The sequence below is a fragment of the Elephas maximus genome, chromosome 6, assembly GCF_024166365.1.
Source record: "Elephas maximus indicus isolate mEleMax1 chromosome 6, mEleMax1 primary haplotype, whole genome shotgun sequence".
NCBI classification, from domain to species: domain Eukaryota; kingdom Metazoa; phylum Chordata; class Mammalia; order Proboscidea; family Elephantidae; genus Elephas; species Elephas maximus.
Window position 1 is genome coordinate 15,786,780 of NC_064824.1, and position 22,796 is coordinate 15,809,575.

The 22,796-nt window shown below is 43.1% G+C and overlaps 1 protein-coding gene across 5 annotated transcripts in view; it reads right to left on the bottom strand.

The window, feature by feature from the left end:
- SAP130 (Sin3A associated protein 130) overlaps positions 1-20,383 on the bottom strand; it is a 102,912-nt gene extending 82,529 nt beyond the window's left edge. For 4 of the 5 annotated variants that reach the window (XM_049889123.1, XM_049889121.1, XM_049889122.1 and 1 more), the window contains exons 1-6: positions 20,235-20,383; positions 18,354-18,471; positions 7,900-8,135; positions 7,021-7,179; positions 3,042-3,153; positions 294-418 (exon numbers count right to left, since the gene is read on the bottom strand). In XM_049889123.1, the coding sequence (XP_049745080.1) occupies positions 294-418; positions 3,042-3,153; positions 7,021-7,179; positions 7,900-8,135; positions 18,354-18,465 (744 nt within the window). In that variant the 5' untranslated portion in view covers positions 18,466-18,471; positions 20,235-20,383. Of the gene's footprint in view, positions 1-293; positions 419-3,041; positions 3,154-7,020; positions 7,180-7,899; positions 8,136-18,353; positions 18,472-19,430; positions 19,605-20,234 lie in introns of those variants that run through there. The other variant, XM_049889120.1, reaches the window with a different exon arrangement.
- Positions 20,384-22,796: the final 2,413 nt, after the last annotated feature.

The window sequence follows — 22,796 nt, forward strand, 5'->3', positions numbered from 1 at the left end:
CGCTGTAGCTATCGTGCTCTTCCTTGTCACTGTTCATGCTATATCCCCTCTAAAGTGCCCTCCTCTTCATATCTGACTCCTCACTCCTACACCCATCCCAACAAAAAGTCTTCGCGTACTATCTCTTTCCTAAACTCCTACAGCTTATCACGTGACACTGTATAGCGTCAACCTTCCCTATGTCTTGGCGACTAGCCTGAGTTACTTCAGGTCGAGGCTCCCGTGTGGCTAGCGGAGTATGTGACTCAGAGCAGGCACTGGATCCTCGCCGCTGGCGACCCCCCCAGACGTGCCTGGATAGGCTGGTGAATGATGTGCTGCACGGCTGGCTGTGCAGCGGCAGCGTTCGGCAGCTGGGACGTCGGCCTCAGGACCGTGGTTACTTTAGAGCTGGACATCACCGCAGCAGCAGCTGCACCTGAAAACAAACGTCAGCAGTCAACGCGGTTGAATTTCCTAGGAAAAGAGTCACGATAATTTTTAAAACTCAGCTAGTTAAGTCAGTGCTTCGCAAACATTTTAGCTTTAGGATCCCTTTACATTTGTAAACGTTACTGAGGATCCCAAAGAGCTTTTGTTTCCGTGAGCCTTCCTACTACTAGTTTCAACGGTGGAGCTGAGTGGCCATCAATGGCTGTCTATCACCAAATCTGTTACTGCCACGTGCACTTATTACTGTGTATATATGGTTGATTACTTACTACGTAAACTAATGAAAAATGATGCACCCCAGAAAGATGTTTCTATGAAATGTAAGTTAATTGTTTTAGAATGACTCAATAAAGACATTGCTTTAAAAAAATATACACTGAGAAAACTTTACAGTGTTAATCCAAAAATAGCAATAAACCCATTGTATCAAACCAAACCACCTGTCTTCGAGTAGATTCTGTCTCATGGTGACCCCGCGTTGTGTCAGAGTGGAACTGAGGTCCACAGGGTTTTCAATGGCTGACTTTTTGGAAGCTGATCACTAGGTCTTTCTTTTGAGGTGTCCCTAGGTGGATTTGAACCACCAACCTTTCTGTTAGTGGCTGAGTGCTTAACTGTTTGCATCACCCACAAACGCCTATAAACCTGTTATGTATTAATATAATCTTTTGTGACAATAACTACATTAAAAAGTATATTTGGTGAGAAGATTAACACTGTTTTACATTTTTGCAATTCTCTTTAATAACTGGCTTAAAAGAAGATAGCTGCATTCTCATACCTGCTTCTGCATTTAATCTGTTCTGATATGTTGTTTTGGTTAAAATATATTTAAGGAAAAACAACCTCCTACAGGCACTGAATTGGAACATGTAAAAACATTTAATAGTCTTTCCAGATAACTGTGGACGTTCACTGAAACTCAACAAGTACTAGTTTATCAGAGCTGGGTGACAACGCAGAATCTGAAACCGTATCAGTAAGCTTTTCGTACTCTGTTACCTTAAAATCCACCAGTCTGTCTTGCACTTTGAATGGATATTTCCCCCGTGTACGATCTAATGACGTTCAAACCATTGGTCATTTGAAAATAACTGATTCCCTGTGTTATGCAGATAATCCAATTGTTGACACATTTCAAAATACAATATAAAACGTCACGTTTATTAATAGCACCACTAGTCTAGTCCCATTATAAAAGTTTAAGTATTGAGAAGCTGTTAAGCTCACAGTAGAAAATACAAGTTTTCCAAAATTCTAATTTTTGCTTGCAAACTCGAATTTTAACATTGGCAGCAAATACTGTAGTTGTTTTTTGAGAAAATGTCTGCCAAGTTTCAAAGTCTAAATAACCATAGTTTGTCTGTCATTCTTTCAAGTAAAAATGGTGTTCCATGAAAAGGCGACTAATACAGCTCACAGCTCAAATATCGGCACAAGTGCTTTACCTTGAGACAGTAATTAAATTTCAACATTCGGCATGAATGCTTTATGCATAGTTCCCATTTCATCACATGAAAATTAAGAAGACATGTACTCAAGGGTTGAGATTTACTAAGATTAATAATTTGTAATGCTTTTTCAAGGAAATTCTTACACAAAACCCGCTTTCTTTTCCTTTTCTTTTTTTAAAAAACTGCAAGCATGTAGCAGTGAAGAACACTGACTCACCCAGGTGGCGACCACTGCCTGGAATCAGGCTACGGTGCCAGCAGTGAACACCAGTCAGTCACAGTTCACGTTAACCATCGCTGCCTTTGAGCCTCTAGTGCAAATGTCAACATGGTGAAAAAGGCACCTGACGGCTTCCCACTTTTACAAAGACAGTTTTGACCTTATAGATGCCCTAAGAGGATCTGTGGGCCACATTTCTGAGAAAACCTACGAGTTATGAAAAAAAGTATACCTCGTGTTGTATTTAACTTGACTTTGCCAGCAATGATTTTTACACTCCCAACAGAAGATAACAATTTCTATTGGTCAATTCGTTGAGAAATCTCATTAAATTTAATACCTTACAACCCTTTAGAATACACTAAGAATAAATTAATTTCATTGTTACACAAGTAAAAAAAAAAAAAAAATTTGAGAGGCCACTATCACTAAACATTTAAAATATTCAGTATTAATATACTTCGCCTTTTAAAATGAAGACTATGTTTAGACTACCCTAGCTTTGGAGAGTTCCATAGTTATGAGGGACAAAATTTTGACCAAGCTAAATATTTACACTGCTTTATATTTACACAGACACATGATACACATATATGCGTATGCTACACTGCAACTATAACTATAATAAGCATATATTAAAAACCTGCTGCCATTGAGGCAATTCCTACTCATAGTAACCCGACAGGACAGAGTAAAACTGCCCCATAGAGTTTCTAAGGAGCAGCTGGTGGATTCCAACTGCTGACCTTTTGTTTAGCAGCTGAATGCTTAACCACTGTGCCACTGGGGCTCCAAGCATGTATCAGACTATGCTAAAGCTGTTTACCACTCTGAATCTATTTCTACTGTTCTGTAACTTCAACAGGCTGATTTTAGGTAAGTTGTGTCACCACTCCTACCATTTCGAGAGTCTGAAGAGAACTTGCAGTCTTTACCTCGAGGTAAATGAGAAGCTCCTATGTGAAGAGGGGGCCCAGGAGCGTTGCTGCGAATGATAGACATCTGTACATTTGTGGTCATGATATGATGCAGGTTACTGGGATGTCCCTGCAACAAACAGGATGGAACATTATTTTCACGTGCCTGGTCATCACTTAGCCATTCTTCCTAGGAAGTCAGCTGACTCCAAGTGTGGGTTAAGTTGTACCTTTTAGGTAGTGAGTACCCAAAGGCAAAAAACTGAAGGCATTTAAGCTTTTTTTGTTTAGCACACTGCACAATGACCCATGCAAACAGGCATGTGCTCAGTGACTGTGAGGATTCCATCAACTGCTCAGGGCCCTGTGGTCCCAGAAACAGATGACACATTTGACTATCCAATTTGAGAGAATTTTATCTCCAATAATAGTTTTTCAAACTTGCTTTCTCTGCCCTGGCCAAGAGTTTGTTTTTTCCCATTCTCACTACTTCCTTCACATGTTGCTGTCCCTATCAAGTCTTTGATGCTATAAAGGATTTCTAAGTAAATTTCAGTTGGCACCCAACATGTTACTTCCCTACCTGTTCTTTGGCTTACCCCTTAAATGTCCCTTCTTCACATTCTCCCAACCCTCTGATACCAGTGTTTCTTGGGTTGGGGTTTGAGTGCTTCTGGGAATACTTGGCAGTGTGACCAAAAAAAAAAAAGCCACACTGCATCTTTTTGGAATACTAAGTTTTCTTCACCACCACTCATTCATCTGTCAGTTTGTCATATTATGGTAGCTTACATGTTGCTGTGATGCTGGAAGCTACGCTACCGGTATTTCAAATACCAAGAGGGTCTCCCACAGTGAACAGGTTTCAGAGCAGCTTCCAGACTAAGAAAGACTAGGAAGAAGGACCTGGCGGTCTATTTCTCAAAGAATTGGCCAGTGAAAACCCTTATGAATAGCCGTGGAGCACTGTCTGACATAGTGCCAGAAGATGAACCCCTCAGGTTGGAAGGTATTCAAAATATGACTGGGGAAGAGCTACCTCCCCAAAGTAGAGGCAATTTTAATGACATGCGTGGATGCAGTCACGTTTTTGGGACCCTCATTTGCTAATGTGGTATGACTCAAAATGAGAAGAAACGGCTGCAAACATCCATTAACAAGCAGAACCTGAAGTATGAAATACGAATCTAGGAAACTTGGGAGTCATCAAAAATGAAATGGAAAGCATAAAGATCAATATACTAGGTGTTAAAATGACCTGAAATGCACTGGTATTGGCCATTTTGAATCGGGCAACCACATGGCACATGAAAAAAGCAAAAGGTCATTAAAAAGACATGAAAGAAAGAGAAAACCAAAATGATGTCAGAAGAGACTCTGAAACTTGCGCTTATAATGTACAGTAGCTAAACTGAAAAGAACAAATGAAGTAAGAGCTGAACAGAAGTTTTCAAAGGACAGCTTGAGAAGACAAAGTACAATAACGAAATGTAGAGACCCGGGAGATAGAAAACCAAAAGGGAAGAACAAGCTCAGCATTTCTCAAGCTGGAAGAACTGAAGAAAAAATTCAAGCCTTGAGCTGCAATACCGAAGGATTCTATGGGCAAAAAACAAAACAACAACAACAACAAAAAAAAAACACTGCTGTCAAGTCGATTCCGATCACAGGGCCCCTAGGAGTCAGAACGGACTACACAGCAATGGTTTTTTTCATAAGCGAAACACCGAATGACACAGGAAGCGTCGAACGAAGATGGAAGGAATACACAGAGTCACTGTACTAAAAAGAAATGGTCAACATTCAACCATTTCAGGAGACGGCATATGATCAAGAACCAATGGTATTAAAGGAAGAAGTCCAAGCTGCACTGAAGGCATTGGAGAAAAACAAGGCTCCAGGAGCTGATGGAATACCAATTGAGATGCTTCAACAAATGGATGCCATGCTGGAAGTGGTCACTCATCTACGCCAAGAAATTTGGAAGACAGCTAAATGGTCAACTGACTGGAAGAGGTCCATATCTGTGCCTCTTCCAAAGAAAGGTGATCCAACAGAAAGCAGAAATTATCAAATAATATCATTAATATCATACACAAACAAAATTTTGCTGAAGATCACTCATAAGTAGTTGCAGTAGTATATTGACAAGGAGCTGCCAGAAATTCAAGCCAGATTCAGAAGAGGATGTGGAACAAGGGGTATCACTGCTGATGTCAGATGGAGCCTGGCTGAAAGCAGAGAATACCAGGAAGATGTTTACCTGTTTTCATTGACTATGTAAAGGCATCTGACTGCGTAGATCATAACAAATCATGGATAACATTGTGAAGAACATCAATTCCAGAACACTTAATTGTGCTCATGTGTACACAGACCAAGAGGTAGTTGTCTGAACAGAACAAGGGGATTCTGAGTAGTTTAAAATTGGAAAAGGTGTGTGTCGGGGCTGTATGCTTTCAACATACCTATTCAATCTGCATGCTGAGCAACAATCTGAAAAGCTGGACTATATGAAGAACACAGCACCAGAACTGGAAAAAGACTCATTAACAACCTGTGATGAGCAGATGACGCAACGTTGCTTGCTGAAACGGAAGAGGACATGAAGCACTTACTGATGAAGATCGAAGACTACCGCCTGGATTACATCTCAACATAAAGTATGGATTACATCTCAACATAAAGAAAACAAAAACCCTCACAACTGGACCAATAAGCAACATTATGATAAATGCAGAAAAGACTAAAGTTGTCCACGATTTCATTTTACTTGGATCAACAATCAATGCCCATGGAAGCAGAGGTCAAGAAATCAAATAATGTACTTCACTGGGAAAATCTGCTGCAAAAGCGTTAAAAAGCAAAGATGACACTTCGAGGACTAAGGTGTGCCTGACCCAGGCCAGGGTATTTTCAAGAGCTTCATACATATAAGAAACCTGGAAAATGAGTAAGAAAGACCAAAGAACTGATGCCTTTGAATTTTGAATATACCACTGTCTGTCAGAAGAATGAACAAATAATCTGTCTTGGGAGAAGTACAGCCAGAATGCTCCTTCGAAGCAAGGATGGTGAAACTTCATCTCACGTACTTGGAACGTGTTATCATGGGGGATGAGTCCCTGGAGAAGGACATCATGCTTGCTCAAGTACAGCATCAGCGAAAAAGAGGAAGACCTTTTTCAACGAGATGGACTGACACAGTGGCTTCAAACACAGCAATGATTGTGAGGATGGTACAGGACCAGGAAGTGTTTCGTTCTGCTTTACGTAGCTGCCATGAGTCAAAACAGACTCAATGGCAACTAAGAGCAACAACTTTTCTTGAAAACATGAACAAAAGGGTCTTGAGGTTTAGATTTTCCATCAGTAAGTAGTTTAAAATATCCAAACATCAAATGACGGCGCCCTCAAGGCGCAGTGCTTAAAGTGCTCGGCTAACTGAAAGGTTGGCAGTTTGAACCCACCAGCCACTCCACTGAAGAAAGATGTGGCAGTCTGCTTCTGTTAAGCTTTAGAGCCTTGGAAGCCCTGTGGGGCAGTTCTACTCTGTCATGTAGTGTCACTATGAGTTAGAACTGACTAGACGGTAGTGGGTGGGTAGTAAAAATCAAATCAGAGAAGCACTGTCTGACACTACTGCTATGAGGACTGCTTGATCCCATCAAAGTTTTCTACACAGACCAAGGGACAACTGGACTCTGAGCTCCTCAAGGACATGGCCCATCTTATCTGCATGTGTATCTTACAGCGAGAGCAGTGCCTAGCACATAGCAGACGCTCAATAAGTACTGCCTACATAACAAAGATCACTATGCATGTTAGTTCCTACTCCTTACAGCTCTCCTTTCTCCCACGTACTATCTCCCCTTCACAGACATCAGTGACCGTTTTTTATTTAGTACTGTGCCTAATGTACTGCTGGCATTCAATAAATAGCGATCAACAGTTTGGCATCTCAGTTCGAAAATCGGCAAATTAAGAGGAAAAAAACCTGTTGTCCACTGATTGTTGCCACAGGAATGGCTGAAGCTTGAGGGATGCTACTCTCCATGGTAACGGTAACCTGCCCTGGAACCTTTGGGGGAAGTGACAAGGTAGAAGGTGGAGCAGGAGCAATAGGACGGCTAGGCATGGTGGGCTTCGGGGGTGGCTGCAAACAGAAAACCACACGACACATATCAACAGCCTTTTACTAGTGATGCATTTCATTCTATAGATACAAGTATACAAATCACACTTGGAGGGAGCCAGGAAAGATGCCAGAAGAGATATATTTTATATCTTAGCATCACAGTTTTTCCATTTCAGTACTAGTGTTTTCATTTTACAGATGAGAAAATATACAGAGTAAGGCTAAATGACTTGCCTAAAGCCACACAGACAATAAAAAGTAGAGCCAGGAATAAACCCCAGCTCTGCGTGGCTCATGGCCCATTCTCTTTCTTCTATGCAGTGTTGCCTTCCAAGTTTAGGTACCAGTAAATAAAACTCCCAGTAACTGAAACACACCTCAAGGTAATTCAGCAAAGCAGTTTTCTAGGATACCCTGATACCAGGAAGCTTTTAACACAAAACCTTGGAGAAGAGTAGTGCCACTCCAAGATAAAAACTGGCTCAGCATGCCTATGACTTAAAATCAGTTTCGGAATGGATAAGAGAAAAGATCCTGTGATGCCAACTGCCCAGCGCACAAGATGAGGCACTGCAGAACAGCAGAGCCCTGGGTTACAGAGAATAGCTGCACTGATGGATTGAAAAGAAAAAACAAAGTAGGATACTAGTGTACAGCCTAAGGTAGTGTGAAAATTGTCATAAATATTAGCCAGTCTTTAGCTGGGGGTCATTGTGGAATTTTTAGCTTCTCCATTACCTTCATAAGTCCCTCCGAAAATGAGAGTGGTACCGCTGGCGTCAGATGTGCTGGTGGGGTTGTCACTGTGACAGGTGTGCCCGATGCAACAGCATGGTGTGTGGACAACATCTGGACCTGCGGATAGGGCCTTACCACAACAGGCTCTTGCTTCTCCTCACGGGACTGGAGGGAGCTGCTGGGACCCAGGTGCTCCCTGGCAGTGACTTCAGCATCTCGACTAGGTTCATCGTTGACTAGGAAGGACATCAAGGGTTAAATAGTCATATCCTTCCAGTTAGTTAATACAGCAGCACATACAAAAATGGCACTTGAACTTAAGCTTCAGGGTTGACAAACTGATCATTTCCTTGGAGGTTTTCTTAACGAGAATTTGGGCATTGATTCGCCTTATGGAACCAGGCCTCAGAGTGACAACAGTGGAACATATGACTTTTTCTGGGTATTGCGGCCCACCTCTTAGAAAAAACGGCCTGGCGACCATCTAAAATGAGCTCAAATAGTTTCTTGAAAGTGTAATACAGGACATAGGTGATTTCATTTAAAACATTTCTGAAAAAAATTATAGAAACCTAACATTAAAAAGATATTTAAGTACATACAGTTACTGATTATAAGAACATACAAATTTTCACAACAAATTTCTCAGTCAAAACCCCTGCAGAGAGAACATGACTGTATCTATCACTATGACAATGCATACTCTCTCTGCAACTTCCAAGAATCTGTCCTATAGATGTACAGCATACATGTAAAATGACTTAAGTACAAGCTTATTCATTTCAGCATTTCTATGATGTGAAGAGATTTAAAAAAAAACTCACATGTCCATCAATAGGGGTTTAGCAATAGGAATTATGGTATATTCCCACAATAGAATAGAATACTATGTAGTTTACAAAAATAAAATGAAAACTCTTCCTAGATCTTCATAAGGTATAGAACAAGAAAGTATTGTTGCTGTTGTCATTGTCAGCAGCTGTCGAGTCAGCCCGACTCATGGTGATTCCATGCACGACGGGATCAGACTGTTGTGCTCCATATGGTTTTTATTAAAAAATTTTTATCCCCAAAGGCCCCCAGTAATTAATATTTTGGTAAAACCTTCAGATATTTCTCACCTCTTTGTAATCAAAACCTTCAGATATTTCTCACCTCTTTGTAATCTTTTTTTTTTTTTTGCACTCTGGGGTGGGCTTTGGTGGCGCAGTGGTTAAGCGTTGGGCTGCTAACCAAAAGGTTGGCAGTTTGAATCCACCAGCCGCTCCTTGGAAACCCTATGGAGGCAGTTCTACTCTGTCCTATAGGGTTGCTATGAATCGGAATCGACTCAACGGCAATGGGCTTGGTTTTTGCTAATTTAACTTTTATTGAAGTGTAACATCAATAGTTAAGTGCACAAATAAATGTTAATTGTGTAGCTCACTGAACTTTGCAAACTGAATATATCTTTGCAACCAGCACCCACCAAGAGAAACAAAACATTGCTGTTCCCCTAGAAAACCTCCACTCAGCCCCATTCCAGGGATATCCACTATGCTAACACTTTAGGTTAGCGTTAACTACTCTTGAACTTTATGTAAATAGACTTTTAACAAATGTACCCTGTTAGGCCTTGCTTCTTTCACTAATTAGGCATGAGAGGTAGAGTTTTCATTCTCGATGCTGTCCAGAATGCCACCGTGTGAATAAACCACAAATCAGCTGTCCATTTTCCTGTAATGGACATTCAGACAGTCTCCAGTGTTTTACTGTTATGAATATTCTTGTATGTGTCTTTTGGTGAACATATTGTCATGGATTGAATTGTGTCCCTCAAAAACATGTGTTGTAAATCCTAACTGCTAGGCCTGTGGTTATGATCCCATATGGGGGTGGGTTGTCTTTGTTATGTTGATGACATAGCATCAGTGCAGGGCATATCTTGAGTCAATATCTTTTGAAATACAGAAAAGATTAAACAAACAAGGTAGAAGCAGAGACCAGGGAAGAGAGATGCCAAGCCACATGAAGACTGCCCAGGAGCAGAAGCTAAAGGAGACAAGAACCTTCCTCCAGAGCCGACAGAGAAACGGAAAGCCTTCCCCTAGAGGCAGTGTCCTGATTTTGGACTTTTAGCCTCCTAAACTGTGAGAAAATAAACTTCTCTTCATTAAAGCCACCCACTTGTGGTATTTCTGTTGTAGCAGCACTAGATATCTGAGAAAGAATTTATACCACTTCTGTTGGACATATACCTAAGAGTGGAATTGTTGAGTCATATAGAATATATACGGCATCGTTTTTTCAAGTCTAAATGAATTCCATTGCATAGATGTACTACAGATTTTTAAACCATTATACCATTGATGGGTTTCTAGGTTATTTCCTATTTTTTGCTATTACCAACAACTCTGGGCTGAATATCCATATATATCTTTGAGCCCTCGTACAATGATCTTTTTAAGAAAAAACTGCTATACACCCACTCTTCTCTTATCCACATGGCTAGGTTCCAAAGACCAGGTCACTATGCAAAAATTGGTGTTATGCAAAAATGGAGGATGACCACATCAGATGACAAAATGGAGGATGAGTACATCATTACATAACCAGCAAATCACTGAGAATCATGGCCCAGCCAAGCTGACGCATAACCTTAACCATCACAGCCAGTGCTACTCTGGCCTCTCACCTCAGTATTCATTACTGCCAAATGTATGTCATTAATGTACAAAATAGTCAGGTAGCAGACTTTTTACTATTGTTATAAATGCATAATGTCAGAAAATGAGACAGATTTAAATAAGTGAGGAGTGGGCATGTACTGATTTTTTTCTCAGGTCATTCAGAATTTTTTAAAATTTTCATTTCTCAAATCTCTTTATTAAGGTATAGTTACATACAAGACACGGCTAGTTGAGAGTTGAATAATTTTTCACAAACATCCTCACCAACAACTAGGAAAAGACAGCTCAGTCAAATGGTAAAGTGTCTCAGTTATCTACTGTTGCTGTAACAGAAATACAACAAGTTGATGGCTTTAACAAACAGAAATTTATTCTCTCACAGTCTAGGAGGCTCCAAGTCCAAATTCAGGGTGCCAGCTCCAGGGGAACGCTTTCTCTCTCTGTCGGCTCTGGGGGAAGGTCCTTGTCATCAACCTTACTCGGTCGAAGAGCTTCTCAGTGCAGGGACCCCAGGTCCAAAGGACATGCTATTCTGCTGGCTCTTTTTTCTTGGTGGTATGAGGTACCATCTCTCTGCTCACTTCTTTCATATCTCAAAAGAGATAGATTCAAGACACAACCTTATCTTATAGATGAGTCCTGTCTCATTTACATAACTGCCTCACATTTTGCCTCATTAACATCATAGAGATAGGGTTTACAACACATAAGAAAATGACATTAGATGACAAAATGGTGAACAATCACACATACTGGAAGTCACAACCTAGCCCAGTTGACACACATTTTTGGGGGGCACAATTCAATCCATAACAGTAAGTAAATGTTTAACTTCATAAGAAATTGTTAAAGTGCTTTCCAAGGTATTTGTATCATTTTATATCCTCAGCAGCACTGTACGAGAGTTCCAGTTGCTCCTCATACTCATCACGACCTGATACACGGCCATTCTAGTGAGTGTGCAGTGGTGTCTCACTGTAGCTTAATGAAGATTTCCATGATGACTAGTGACATGGACCACCACTCACCTGTCAGTTTGTCACACTGTGGTGGCTTATGTGTACCTATGATGCTGGAAGCCATACCAATGGTACTTAAAATACAAGCAGATGGTTGCACAACTTGAAGAATGTAATCAATGACACTGATTTATATATATAGAAATTATTGAACTGGTGTATGTTCTGCTGTGCATGACATGTGAGAATTCCACCAATGAATCACCACTGTTCTCAAAGTAAACATACCCACAAGTGAACCCATTTATATTTCTCTAAGGATATCTCCAAAAGCACTGTGGTTTGCTTAATGGAAAAGAAAGTGACTGAGCGGGGGGACAAGGACAGGAGAGATACTTTTCACGGTATTCTCAATGACAAAAAGAAAAAAAAAAAAATATATATATATATATGCACATACATACATATATATATATCAGCAGGACCACCCACAGTGGACAGGTTTCAGCAGAGCTTCCAGGCTAAAACAAACTAGGAAGAAAGGCCTGGAGATCTCCTTCCATAAATTAGCCAATGAAAACCCTACGGATCACAATAGAGTATTATACAATACAGTGCTGGACCACGAGAATCCTAGGCTGGAAGGCACTCAAAGTGCACGGCGGCCGCAGTAATGGGCTCAGCACACTGACGATTAGGAAGAAAGTGCACGGTCTGGCAACTTCTCGCTCTGCTTTACACGGGGCTGCCACGGGTCAGAGCCAACTCGACCAACTTCTCGCTCTGCTGTACGTGGGCTGCCACGGGTCACAGCCAACTCGACCAACTTCTCGCTCTGCTGTACGTGGGCTGCCACGGGTCACAGCCAACTCGACCAACTTCTCGCTCTGCTGTACGTGGGCTGCCACGGGTCACAGCCAACTCGACCAACTTCTCGCTCTGCTGTACGTGGGCTGCCACGGGTCACAGCCAACTCGACCAACTTCTCGCTCTGCTGTACGTGGGCTGCCACGGGTCAGAGCCAACTCGACCAACTTCTCGCTCTGCTGTACGTGGGCTGCCACGGGTCACAGCCAACTCGACCAACTTCTCGCTCTGCTGTACGTGGGCTGCCACGGGTCACAGCCAACTCGACCAACTTCTCGCTCTGCTTTACGTGGGCTGCCACGGGTCAGAGCCAACTCGACCAACTTCTCGCTCTGCTGTACGTGGGCTGCCACGGGTCAGAGCCAACTCGACCAACTTCTCGCTCTGCTGTACGTGGGCTGCCACGGGTCACAGCCAACTCGACCAACTTCTCGCTCTGCTGTACGTGGGCTGCCACGGGTCACAGCCAACTCGACCAACTTCTCGCTCTGCTGTACGTGGGCTGCCACGGGTCAGAGCCAACTCGACCAACTTCTCGCTCTGCTGTACGTGGGCTGCCACGGGTCAGAGCCAACTCGACGGCGACAACTAACAAGCAATCTCGAACGCTGTATTAATCATTGGCCATTCATAGGTTATTTTTACTCATAAGTGAAGTATGTGTTCATATCTTTTGTCCATGTTATATCAATCAGCTTTACATATCATAAAATTCACTAATTCTTCATGTAAAATTAGATCAATTTTCACAAAGTAGACCGTATACACAATCAAGACACAGCATTTTCCATCATGCCAACAAGTTCACTCACGTCCTGCTGCAGTCAATTCTCTCCTTCCCACCCCATTGTCTAAACGCCTGTGATCTTCTTTTTGTCACTATAACTTTGCCTTTTCTGGAATTTCATAAAAAAGAATGGTACAATATGTGGTTTCTGTGCCTGGCTTCTTTCTCTTAGTACAATGTTTCTGAGGTTCATTCACGTTGCTGCATACTCAATAGAATTTTTATTACAGAATTCCATTGTATAGATGTACCACAATTTGCTTACCTAGGCAGCAGCTGATAAAAACTTGGGTGTGGTATGATGGTTAATTTTATGTGTAAACTTGGCTAGGTGATGGTGCTGAGTTGTCTGTTCAAACACCAGTCTATGTGTTGCTGCGCAGGTAATTCTGTATATGTAATTAACATTTATAGTTAGTTGACTTTAAGTAGATTACCGTTGACAATGTGAGCGGGCCTCATTCAACACATTGAAGGCCTTAAGAGCAAAAACTGAGGTTTCCCAGAGAAGAAGGAATTCTGCCTCAAGATGTAACATAGAAATCTTGCCTGAGTTTCTAGTCTGCTAGCCTGCCCAACAAATTTCAGACATACCAGTCCCCACAACTTCATGAGCCAATTTCTTAACATATACCTGTGTATGTGTATACATAAATATGTATGCATATCAATATATGTGTGTACATTAATGTTGTCATTAGCTGCTGTTGAGTTGGTTGTGACTCAGAGTGACCCTATGTATAACAGAACAAAATGTTTCCTGGTCCTGTGCCATCCTCAGAATAGCAGGTATATCTGAACCTGTTGTTGTAGCCACTGTGTCCATCCACCTTGTTGAGGGCCTTCCACTTTTTTGCCAACCTCTACCACGCATGATGACCTCCTCCAGGAATTCGTCCCTCCTCCTGATAACATATCCGAAGTGAGGTGAAATCTCGACATCCTTGCTTTTACGGAGAATTCTATTCTGGCTATCCTCCCTCCAAGGCAGATTTGTTCATTCTCTGGCAGTCCATGGTATATTCAACATTCTTCGCCAACATCATAACTCACATGCACCCATTCTTCTTCAGTTCTTTTTCACTGTCCTGTTTTTACATGCACAGGAGATGATTAAAAATACCATGGCTTAGGTCAGGCAAACCTTAGTCCTCAAAGTAACATCTTTGCTTTTTAATACTTAAAAGAGGTCTCTTGTAGCACATTTTCCCAATGCAATACGTATTTGATTTCTTGACTGCTGATTCCATGGGCACTGATTGTTCATCCAAGTAAAATGAAATCCTTGACAACTTCCTATTTTTTTTTCTGTTTATCATGATGTTGCTTACTGGTCCAGTTGTGAGGTTTTTTTGTTTTACTTTGAAGTGTAATCCATACTGAAGGCTGTAGTCTTTGACCTTCATCAGTAAGTGTTTCAAATCATCTTCAGTTTTGGCAAGGTTGTGTCATCTGCTTATCACAGATTGTTAGTGAGTCTTCCTCCAATTCTGATGCTGTGCTTTTCTTCATATAGTCCAGCTTCTCAGATTATTTGCTCAGCATATAGATTGAAAAAGTATGGTGAGAGGATACAACCCTGATACACACCTCTTCCAGTTTTACATCACACAGTATCCCCTTGTTCTGTTCAAATGACTGCCTCCTGATCTATTTACAGGTTCTGCCCGAGCACAACTATGTATCTGTTCTGGAATTCCCATTCTTTGCAATGCTGTTCATAATTTGATATAATCCACACAAATGCCTTTGTGTAGTTGATAAAACACAGGTAAACATCTTTCCGGTATTCTCTGCTTTCAGCCAAGATCCATCTGACATCAGCAATGATATCACTCATTCCACATCCTCTTCTGAACCTGGCTTGAATTTCTGGCATCGACCTGTCCATGTACAGCTGCAGCAGTTTTTTAATTATCTTCAGCAAAATTTTGCTTGTGATAAAAGTAGTGTTGTTCAATAACTTCCACATTCTGTTGGCTCACCTTTGTTTGGAATGGACACAAATATGGATCTCTTCCACATATATGTGTATATATACGAATGCACATATGTGATTCTGTTTCTCTGGAGAATGCTGACTGACACAGATGCTTCTGGTTTCTGGCTATCACAAATGAAGTTCGCATGAACACTCAAGTACAAGTCTTTGTATGAACATGTTTTCACTGATCTTGGGTAAATACCTTGGAATGGGATTGATACACTATACGGTAACCACACGTTTATTAGATATTACCAAACTGTTTTCCAAAGTAGCTAGACCACTTTGCGTTTCTACCAACAATGTATGAGAGTTCTACCTGACCAACAGCTGGTGTTGCTGGTCTCATTTTAGTCATTCTAGTGGGTGTGTGAAGTCCCTGGGCGGTGCAAACAGTGAATGCACTTCGCTGCTACCTGAAAGGTTGGAGGTTTAAGTCCACCCAGAGACTCAGAAGAAAGCCCTGGTGATCCAGTTATGAAAAATCCGCCAGTGAAAATCCTACGGAGCACAGCTTTACGATGACACACGTCAGACTGCCATGAGGCTAGAGCAACTCGAAAGCGACTGGAGTGATGTGCAGCAGTTTGTCACTGTGGTTTTGCCCTGAGGATCAGTGATGCTTAGCATCCTTTCATGGGCTTGTCATTCATACAGGTTTTTGGTGAAGTGTCTGTTCAAATCTTTTGCCCGTTTAAAAATAATTAGGTTGTACATCCTCTTATTATTGAGTTATACGAGCTCCTTACACATTCAGGATGTAAGTCCTTTTGCAGATATACTTATCGGGAATGTCTTCACTCAGTCTGTGGCTTACTTTTATTTTCTTAATGGTGTCCTTCGAAGAGCAGTTGTTTTTAATTTTGATGAAGTCCAATGAATCAGTTTCTTCTACCTTCAGTGTTTTTTGTGACCTAAGCAAATTTTTCTATCCCAAGTTAGCAAACAGTTTCTCCACAAATTTTAAGTTTTACATTTACGTCTGGACACATGTTTGTGTAAGATGAAGGTAACTGTCAAGTTTCATTCCTTCCATACGGATATTCTGTTGTTCCAACACTATTTTGTTGAAAAGACAATCATTTCCTTTTTCAATTACCTTTGCCCTTTTGTTAAAAATTCATCAACCATACATGAGTAGATCTACTCTGGATACTCCCTGTTTCACTGACCTCTGTTTCTATATTACTGGTAATACCACAGTGTCTTGATTAGTATAACTTTATATTAAGTCTTCCAAGAAGGTAGTATAGTCCTCCAACTTTATTCTTTTTTTTTTTTATCAAAATTGCTTTGGTTATTTTGGGTCCTTTGAATTTTCATATAAATTTTAGAATCAGGTTGTCTATTTTTACAAGAGAGCCTGCTGGGATTTTGATTAGGAGTTCTCTGAATCTATAAATTCTTTTCGGTAGAACTGATATTTTAAAAATACTAAAGTCTTCCAACTCGTGAGCATGATATATCTTTTCATTTTCTAGGTCTTCTTTAATTTCTCTTAGCAATGTTTTGTAATTTTCAGACTACAGGTCTTACATATATTTTGTTACATCTGTCACCAAGTAACATCCTTTTTGTTGCTATTGTAAATAACTTAAAAAAAAAAATCATTGTTCATGGTTAGTATTTGGAAATATAACTGATTTTTGTACATGGAACTTGCACCTTTCAAATTTACTAATTTATTAGTTCCAATAGCTTCTAAAAAATTCTTTAGAATTTTCTTCATACATGATCATGTCATCTGTGCAGAGACAAGTTTTACCTCTTCTTTCCATTACCTACTGATTTTAACCTTCCTTGGGTGGTCCCAAGTGATTTGCAATTGATCAGCTGCTAACCTAAAGGATGGTAGTTTGAACCAACGCAGCCGCTCTGTGGAAGACAAGCCTGGCGAGAACCAAGGAAACCCTATGAAGCCATTCCACTCTGTAACACATGGGGGTCTGTCATGAGTTGGAATCAATTTGATAGCAATGGGTTTGGTTTTTTTGGTATTATCCAAATAGATGTTCCCCTAATTAATTCTCAAGGAAAACAATTTCATAACTTTCCTCAAAATCTATTTGTCCAGAATGACTTTGATTTGTCTCTATTTCATTAATATACAAGTAGTGATCATTTCCTCTTAAGTTGTTTTTAAGATCCATTTGTCATCTCCTCCTGGACATTCTGCAGTTCATTTTTACCAGAAAAGAACCTTAAAGCAGTAGTTAACTTCATTTTAATCCATACTTCCTAACTTTAAGTATGCACTTGAAATCCTCACAAGCTTAGGATCCCAAATTGGCTCTTCTAAAAAAAATGGGAAACATAAATACCTATTTATGAAAAACTTCTATACTCTGTTTTCAAGATCAATTTAAAGAATAAACATTTATACATATATACTCTTCAGAAGTAAAATTATAGACAATTTTGGTCTAAGTCAATGATTTCCCTTTTATTGAGCCATCAAAGTTTGGGGGCAATTATTAGTAATTAACTCCATTTTTAATAAGCAGCATAATTCCTTGTAAAAAAAAAAAGTGTTCACAAATATTATCTTCGGCTATGTTCCTTTATTCTGTTGTGAATTTATCCCAAAGACTGTCAAAAATATTTGTTAAGGAGTAAAAGAGCTTTAAGTCACTCTGTAAGAACTTACAGACCACTACTTTGTGCTCTGTATTTTATTACGTATAGTACATTCAAAGACGCATGGTCCCAATCCCTGAGCAGCCTTCAGTCTAGGGGAGGTCCTAACTTGAATTGTTGTTAGCAAAGACTTCCCAGAGATGACATCTGAGATGAAAGCTCAAGAACAAGAATTAGCCAGGTAAGTGAGTGGCTGCACCATTTTACATTCCCACCCAAAAGGATGCGGGTTCCAACTTCTCAATGGATCTTGCCAACATTGCTGTTTTCTGTTTTTTTTTTTGCATCATTGTCATTCTGATGGGGGTGAGGTGGTATCTCACTGTAGTTTGGATAGCATCTCCCTAATGGCTAAAGATGTTGAGCATCTTTTCATGTGCTTGTTGGCCATCTTAACATCTGCTTTGGTGAACTACGTCCTCTGCATATTTTTTGATCAAGTTCTTTGTCTTTTTGTTGTTAAGTCCCCAGAGGGTATTTACTAATTTTTAAATTAGAAAACTAGCAATACTCTTAATGCAGAAAGCAATGCACAATGTTAAACATCTTACCTGTAGCAGTTGGGTTTATCAATCCTGCAGAGCCACTGTTTGAAATCTGTGAAGGAGCTTGGCCCAACCCAGTGGAAGGGGTTCCTAAACGAGGAAACTGTTGAGAACTCATTTCCACCTGCAGTACATACAGTCACATGGTTATTGACGGATTCTGAGGTTAAAGTAACGGAAAATTAAAGCATCTTTAGTGACCCATGATATCTTCACTTAGTAAATACATTATTTAAAAAAAAATACTTGTGATCGACATACAGTACTGAAATTACCTAAGTTTTTAAGGTATACATGTTCAATTAATAATAAAAATCATTTGTATAACACTGTGGGATACTAACCACGAGAGTAAGATGTGGCAGCCAGCTTCCGTAAAGCTTACAGCTTTGGAAACTCTATGGGGCAATTCTACTCTGTCCTATTCCTTGTGAGTCGGAATCGACTTGATGGCAACTGGCTTGGTTTGGTACTAGTGAGATACTATGATCCTCCACAGATACTTACGGATTGCTGTGATTAAAAAATCAACATAGAATCCTGTACTACAACCACATGGCAGGTACTAACAGAATGCATATGTACCTATCTGTGCAGTTGTATGGAGAATGACAAGTCTTTTTGAAAGTTAAACCTCACACCAAGGTGTACAGAACTATAGTCAATATGACAGAGGAGATTTGGGACAGAGATGCCTTTTCCTGAAAGGATCAGGAAACTTTCATCAAGACTGGATCCAAAAAGAATTCTCACAAGGCAAAGGCCTTTACTGACAGATTTCCTTTTTTCCCTTCTTTCATATTCCTCCACTAAGCCAAAAGGACCAAAGACCTTCACCGCCTCCATTCAAGTCGTCCTCCGCTCGTCCCCTACGGGCAAGCTCCACTGATTTCCCCCGATTCGCCTGTAACCCTACCCCATCGCCAAGCCCATCGCTGAGATCAAAGAAAACACAGGTTTCCAGAAACTTCGGGTCTCTGAGGCTCCATCTCGCCGGGAGGGCCGGCATCCTGGGGAGCCCCAGGACGACCTGCCTGCCCCTTTACCTGCAGCTGACGCCCGCACCTCCCGCTTTCATCTCACCAGGCCGGGGGTGCCGTGGAGGGCCCATCCCGGTGGCAGCGCGGGTCTCCGGGGGGCGCGAAGAGGGCTCGTGCGGAGCGCGCCGAGGGCACGCCGCTGTCCAGCCCAGCCGGCCCCACTCACCCAGTCACTCGGCCGCCGCAAGGCTCCCAGTCCTATTACCCCGGACCTGCCCCTACCCTCCTTGCCCGCCCACTGGCCCCCACACCGCGCGCGTCACTCCAGGGCCGGCACCAATCCAAAGCGGCCTGCGCGCTCTGGTCCCGCCCCACCCTCCCGCCGACTGCCAGCCAATCAGGCGCGAGCCCCGCTGGGGCACCCCAAACCTCTCCAGCCGCAGCCAATGGCAGAGGAAGGCGAGCTCTCCCAGTGACGGGGGCGGGGCACGGGCAGGCCCCGCCTCGGCCGGGGTCTGAAAGCGGCGGGCGCAGGGCCCGGATGTGGAGAGTCACTTTAAACTGCTCCAGGAGCCAAACTCCCCGGGCCGCCCGCCCGCCCGCCGGCCGCCGCCCGCAGCTCCGACTCCTCCACTTCCCCGCCCAGGCCCGAGCCCGCCACGCCCCCACGCCCGGTTCAGCACACCCCTCCCGGGAGCCTCTCTCTTCCTTGCCCCGGGACGCCCGACCCCTGTCGCCGGCCCAACCGCCGTGCCCAGCTCGCAAAATAGCCTGGGTCCTAGCCGCAGGAGATAGGCACAGCTGCCCTTCCCCGGGGACGCGCCGCGGACGAACGCTGCAGCCCGGTTCGGCCGCCCCGCCCCCTCGTCTCCTCCCCTCGCCTCCCGGGCGCCCGTCCCGCCATTACCTAGGTGCCTGCGCCTAGTGGCCGCCGCGCCGCCTCGGGCTCAGTCCTTTGCGCTCTCAGCCCCTGGGGCAGACGTCCTCCGGCTCCGGACCCGCTGCCGCCGCCTCCGGAGCGCTAGCCCTCTACCCCCCACCCCTCAGTCCAGCGCCGCTGCTTCCGCCGCCGTAACGAGCCTCCCGTCTATTGGCTGTGGAACGCCCCGCCCCCCTCGGGGAAAGCCAGTCACCGCCCAGTGTGAGTGGAGAGAAGGCGGGCCCGCCCCCTCGGTGCCTCAGAGGCCTCTGGGAAATGTAGTCCTCGGTGCCAAGAGGGCGGGCCGGGAAGGAGGTGGGAGTGCCGGGACGGGGCGGGGCCTCTCGGCGAACCGGGACTGGTCCGTTCACCGCTTTGCTGTCTGGAGTATTTGGGCCTCTCCTCTCCGCCGTGTGAGAAGATAGTGAATCCCCTCCCCTGTGCCCCAGCGTGACAGCACTAGGTTCCGTTTTCCTGAGAGGAGAAGCGAGCGGCGCGGGAAAAGAGTAACGGAGGCTGAACTGCAACGGGCCGACGGGGTTGCAGGCGCGGCCGAGAGCTTTCCTGAGCCCGCCTCCCCGCGCCGCCTGGGGGACTCGGTCTCGCCCCCGAAGGCCACGGCCAGAATAGCCCCGGCATCGTGGGAGGATTGTGCACACTGAACTGAGCGACCGTCTGGAGTCTGCGGCGGGCGCACAGCCTCCTGAGCTGCACACCCTGCCCAGCTTGCCCGGGCCCCCGTTAGAGGTCTGCTCCGAGAGGCTCTCCTGAAAAAGAACTGAGGCATTGTGCACCTGCTCCGTTTTTCTGGATTATACAGAATCGAAGGATGGTTTTGTTTGGTTCTTTTTTGTTGGGGTGGAGGGTTGGAGTTTATACACCTCTGGAAGTCGTAGCCAAAAGCTGCTGAGGCAAAATTTATGTCTCTTAATAATTTTTTAATAATAGAGATTAGTCCCCATCTTTTTTTCCCTCCCCAGATGGTAATTTAGGTATGGGGGGTTCGTGACTAGTCAAGATGTGTTGTTGTTGTGTTGTTGATGCCGTCCAGTCATCCCGACTCATAGACACCCTATAACCAAAAAAACGAAACCCATTGTCTTCGAGTCCATTTCCACTCAGAGCGACCGTATATGACAGAGCAGAACTGCCCCATGGGGTTTCCAAGGCTGTGATCTGTATGGGAGGAGATGGTCAGGTCTTTTCTCCTGCAGAGTGGCTAGCAACCAACCTTTTGGTTAGCAGCCTAGTGCTTAATCATTGCGCCACCAGGCCTCCTTAGTCAAGATGTACCCATACCCACTGCCGTCGAGTTGATTCTGACTCATAGCAATCCAAAGGTCAGAGTAGAACTGTCCCATAGAGTTTTCAGGAGCGCCTGGTGGATTTGAACTGCTGAGCTTTTGGTTTGCAGCCTTAGCTCTTAACCACCATGCCACCAGGGTTTCCTAGTCAAGATATAAATGGGCTCAAATCCCTTCTTCCTATCATGCACTGCCAAGACAACTGCTGGCTAGGAGGACAGTAGCTCAGGGCAGCAAGAATGAGTCTGAGATACCCTGCCCTCTTCCTTCAAGCCACTTTCTTTTCTCACTTTCTCCCCTTCATTCCCAAACCTCTTCTAAAAGTAACGACTATCAGATACTTTAGCCTCCTCTGTCTCATTGTTGAATTCTGCTCCCACCGCCCTTCTCAAACTGCTCCCCAAAAGTTGCCACTGGCCTACTCCAAATCCAGTGATCCTTACTTAGTTCTCCTCTTGTTTAGTTTACTGAACAGGTGTTCCTACTTAAGGTGTTCTTCCCCTGGCCTCCATAATCGCACCCTCTCCTGTTTCTACTCCTTTTACATTATATCTCTTTTTGCTCATAAATATGGCACTCTCCAAGGCCCCAAACCTCTTTTAATGCTACTCCCAACCATTTAAAATGCTTCCTTCTAATTGACTCAATTTTTTTTTTTATCTGTATGGTGACCTGTCTTTGAATTGCTCACATGTATTTCCAAGCGCTGTACCAGTTCACGTAGCTGTGTTACAAGCCGCTCAAGCTTAACATATTGAAAAACTTCTTTGATTTGCTTCACCTATCTACTCCTCCTGGTTCCTAGGCTTGGTTAAGGGCACCACCATTCTTTCTGCCTTTGGTTTCAACTCGTTTCCCACTCTTCCATCACCCAAAGTCACCATATTGGATTGATTTTGTACCTTTTCACCTTTCCAAACTCTTCCATAGCCCTGGCTCCAAGCTTCATCATTTCTTGTCTTGATTAGACTAATATTGCCCCCACTCTAATATCTTCCTATTTGCAGCCTGTTCTCCAGAGAGTTCTTTTTCTAAATTACTAATCTGCGTATGATGTTCCAATAATTTAATAATATATTCCAGTCCATTAAATCTAGTGTCCAAAAACTGTAATAATTTAGCCCGTTCTACCTCTCCAAACACTGGATACTCTCTCGACAACAGCTTTCACCAGTTCTCCACAGTTGGTCTTCCAGGGTTTTACTGAAGCCTGAAAAGTCTTCTATAGGTCTCGACCCTCAGTAAC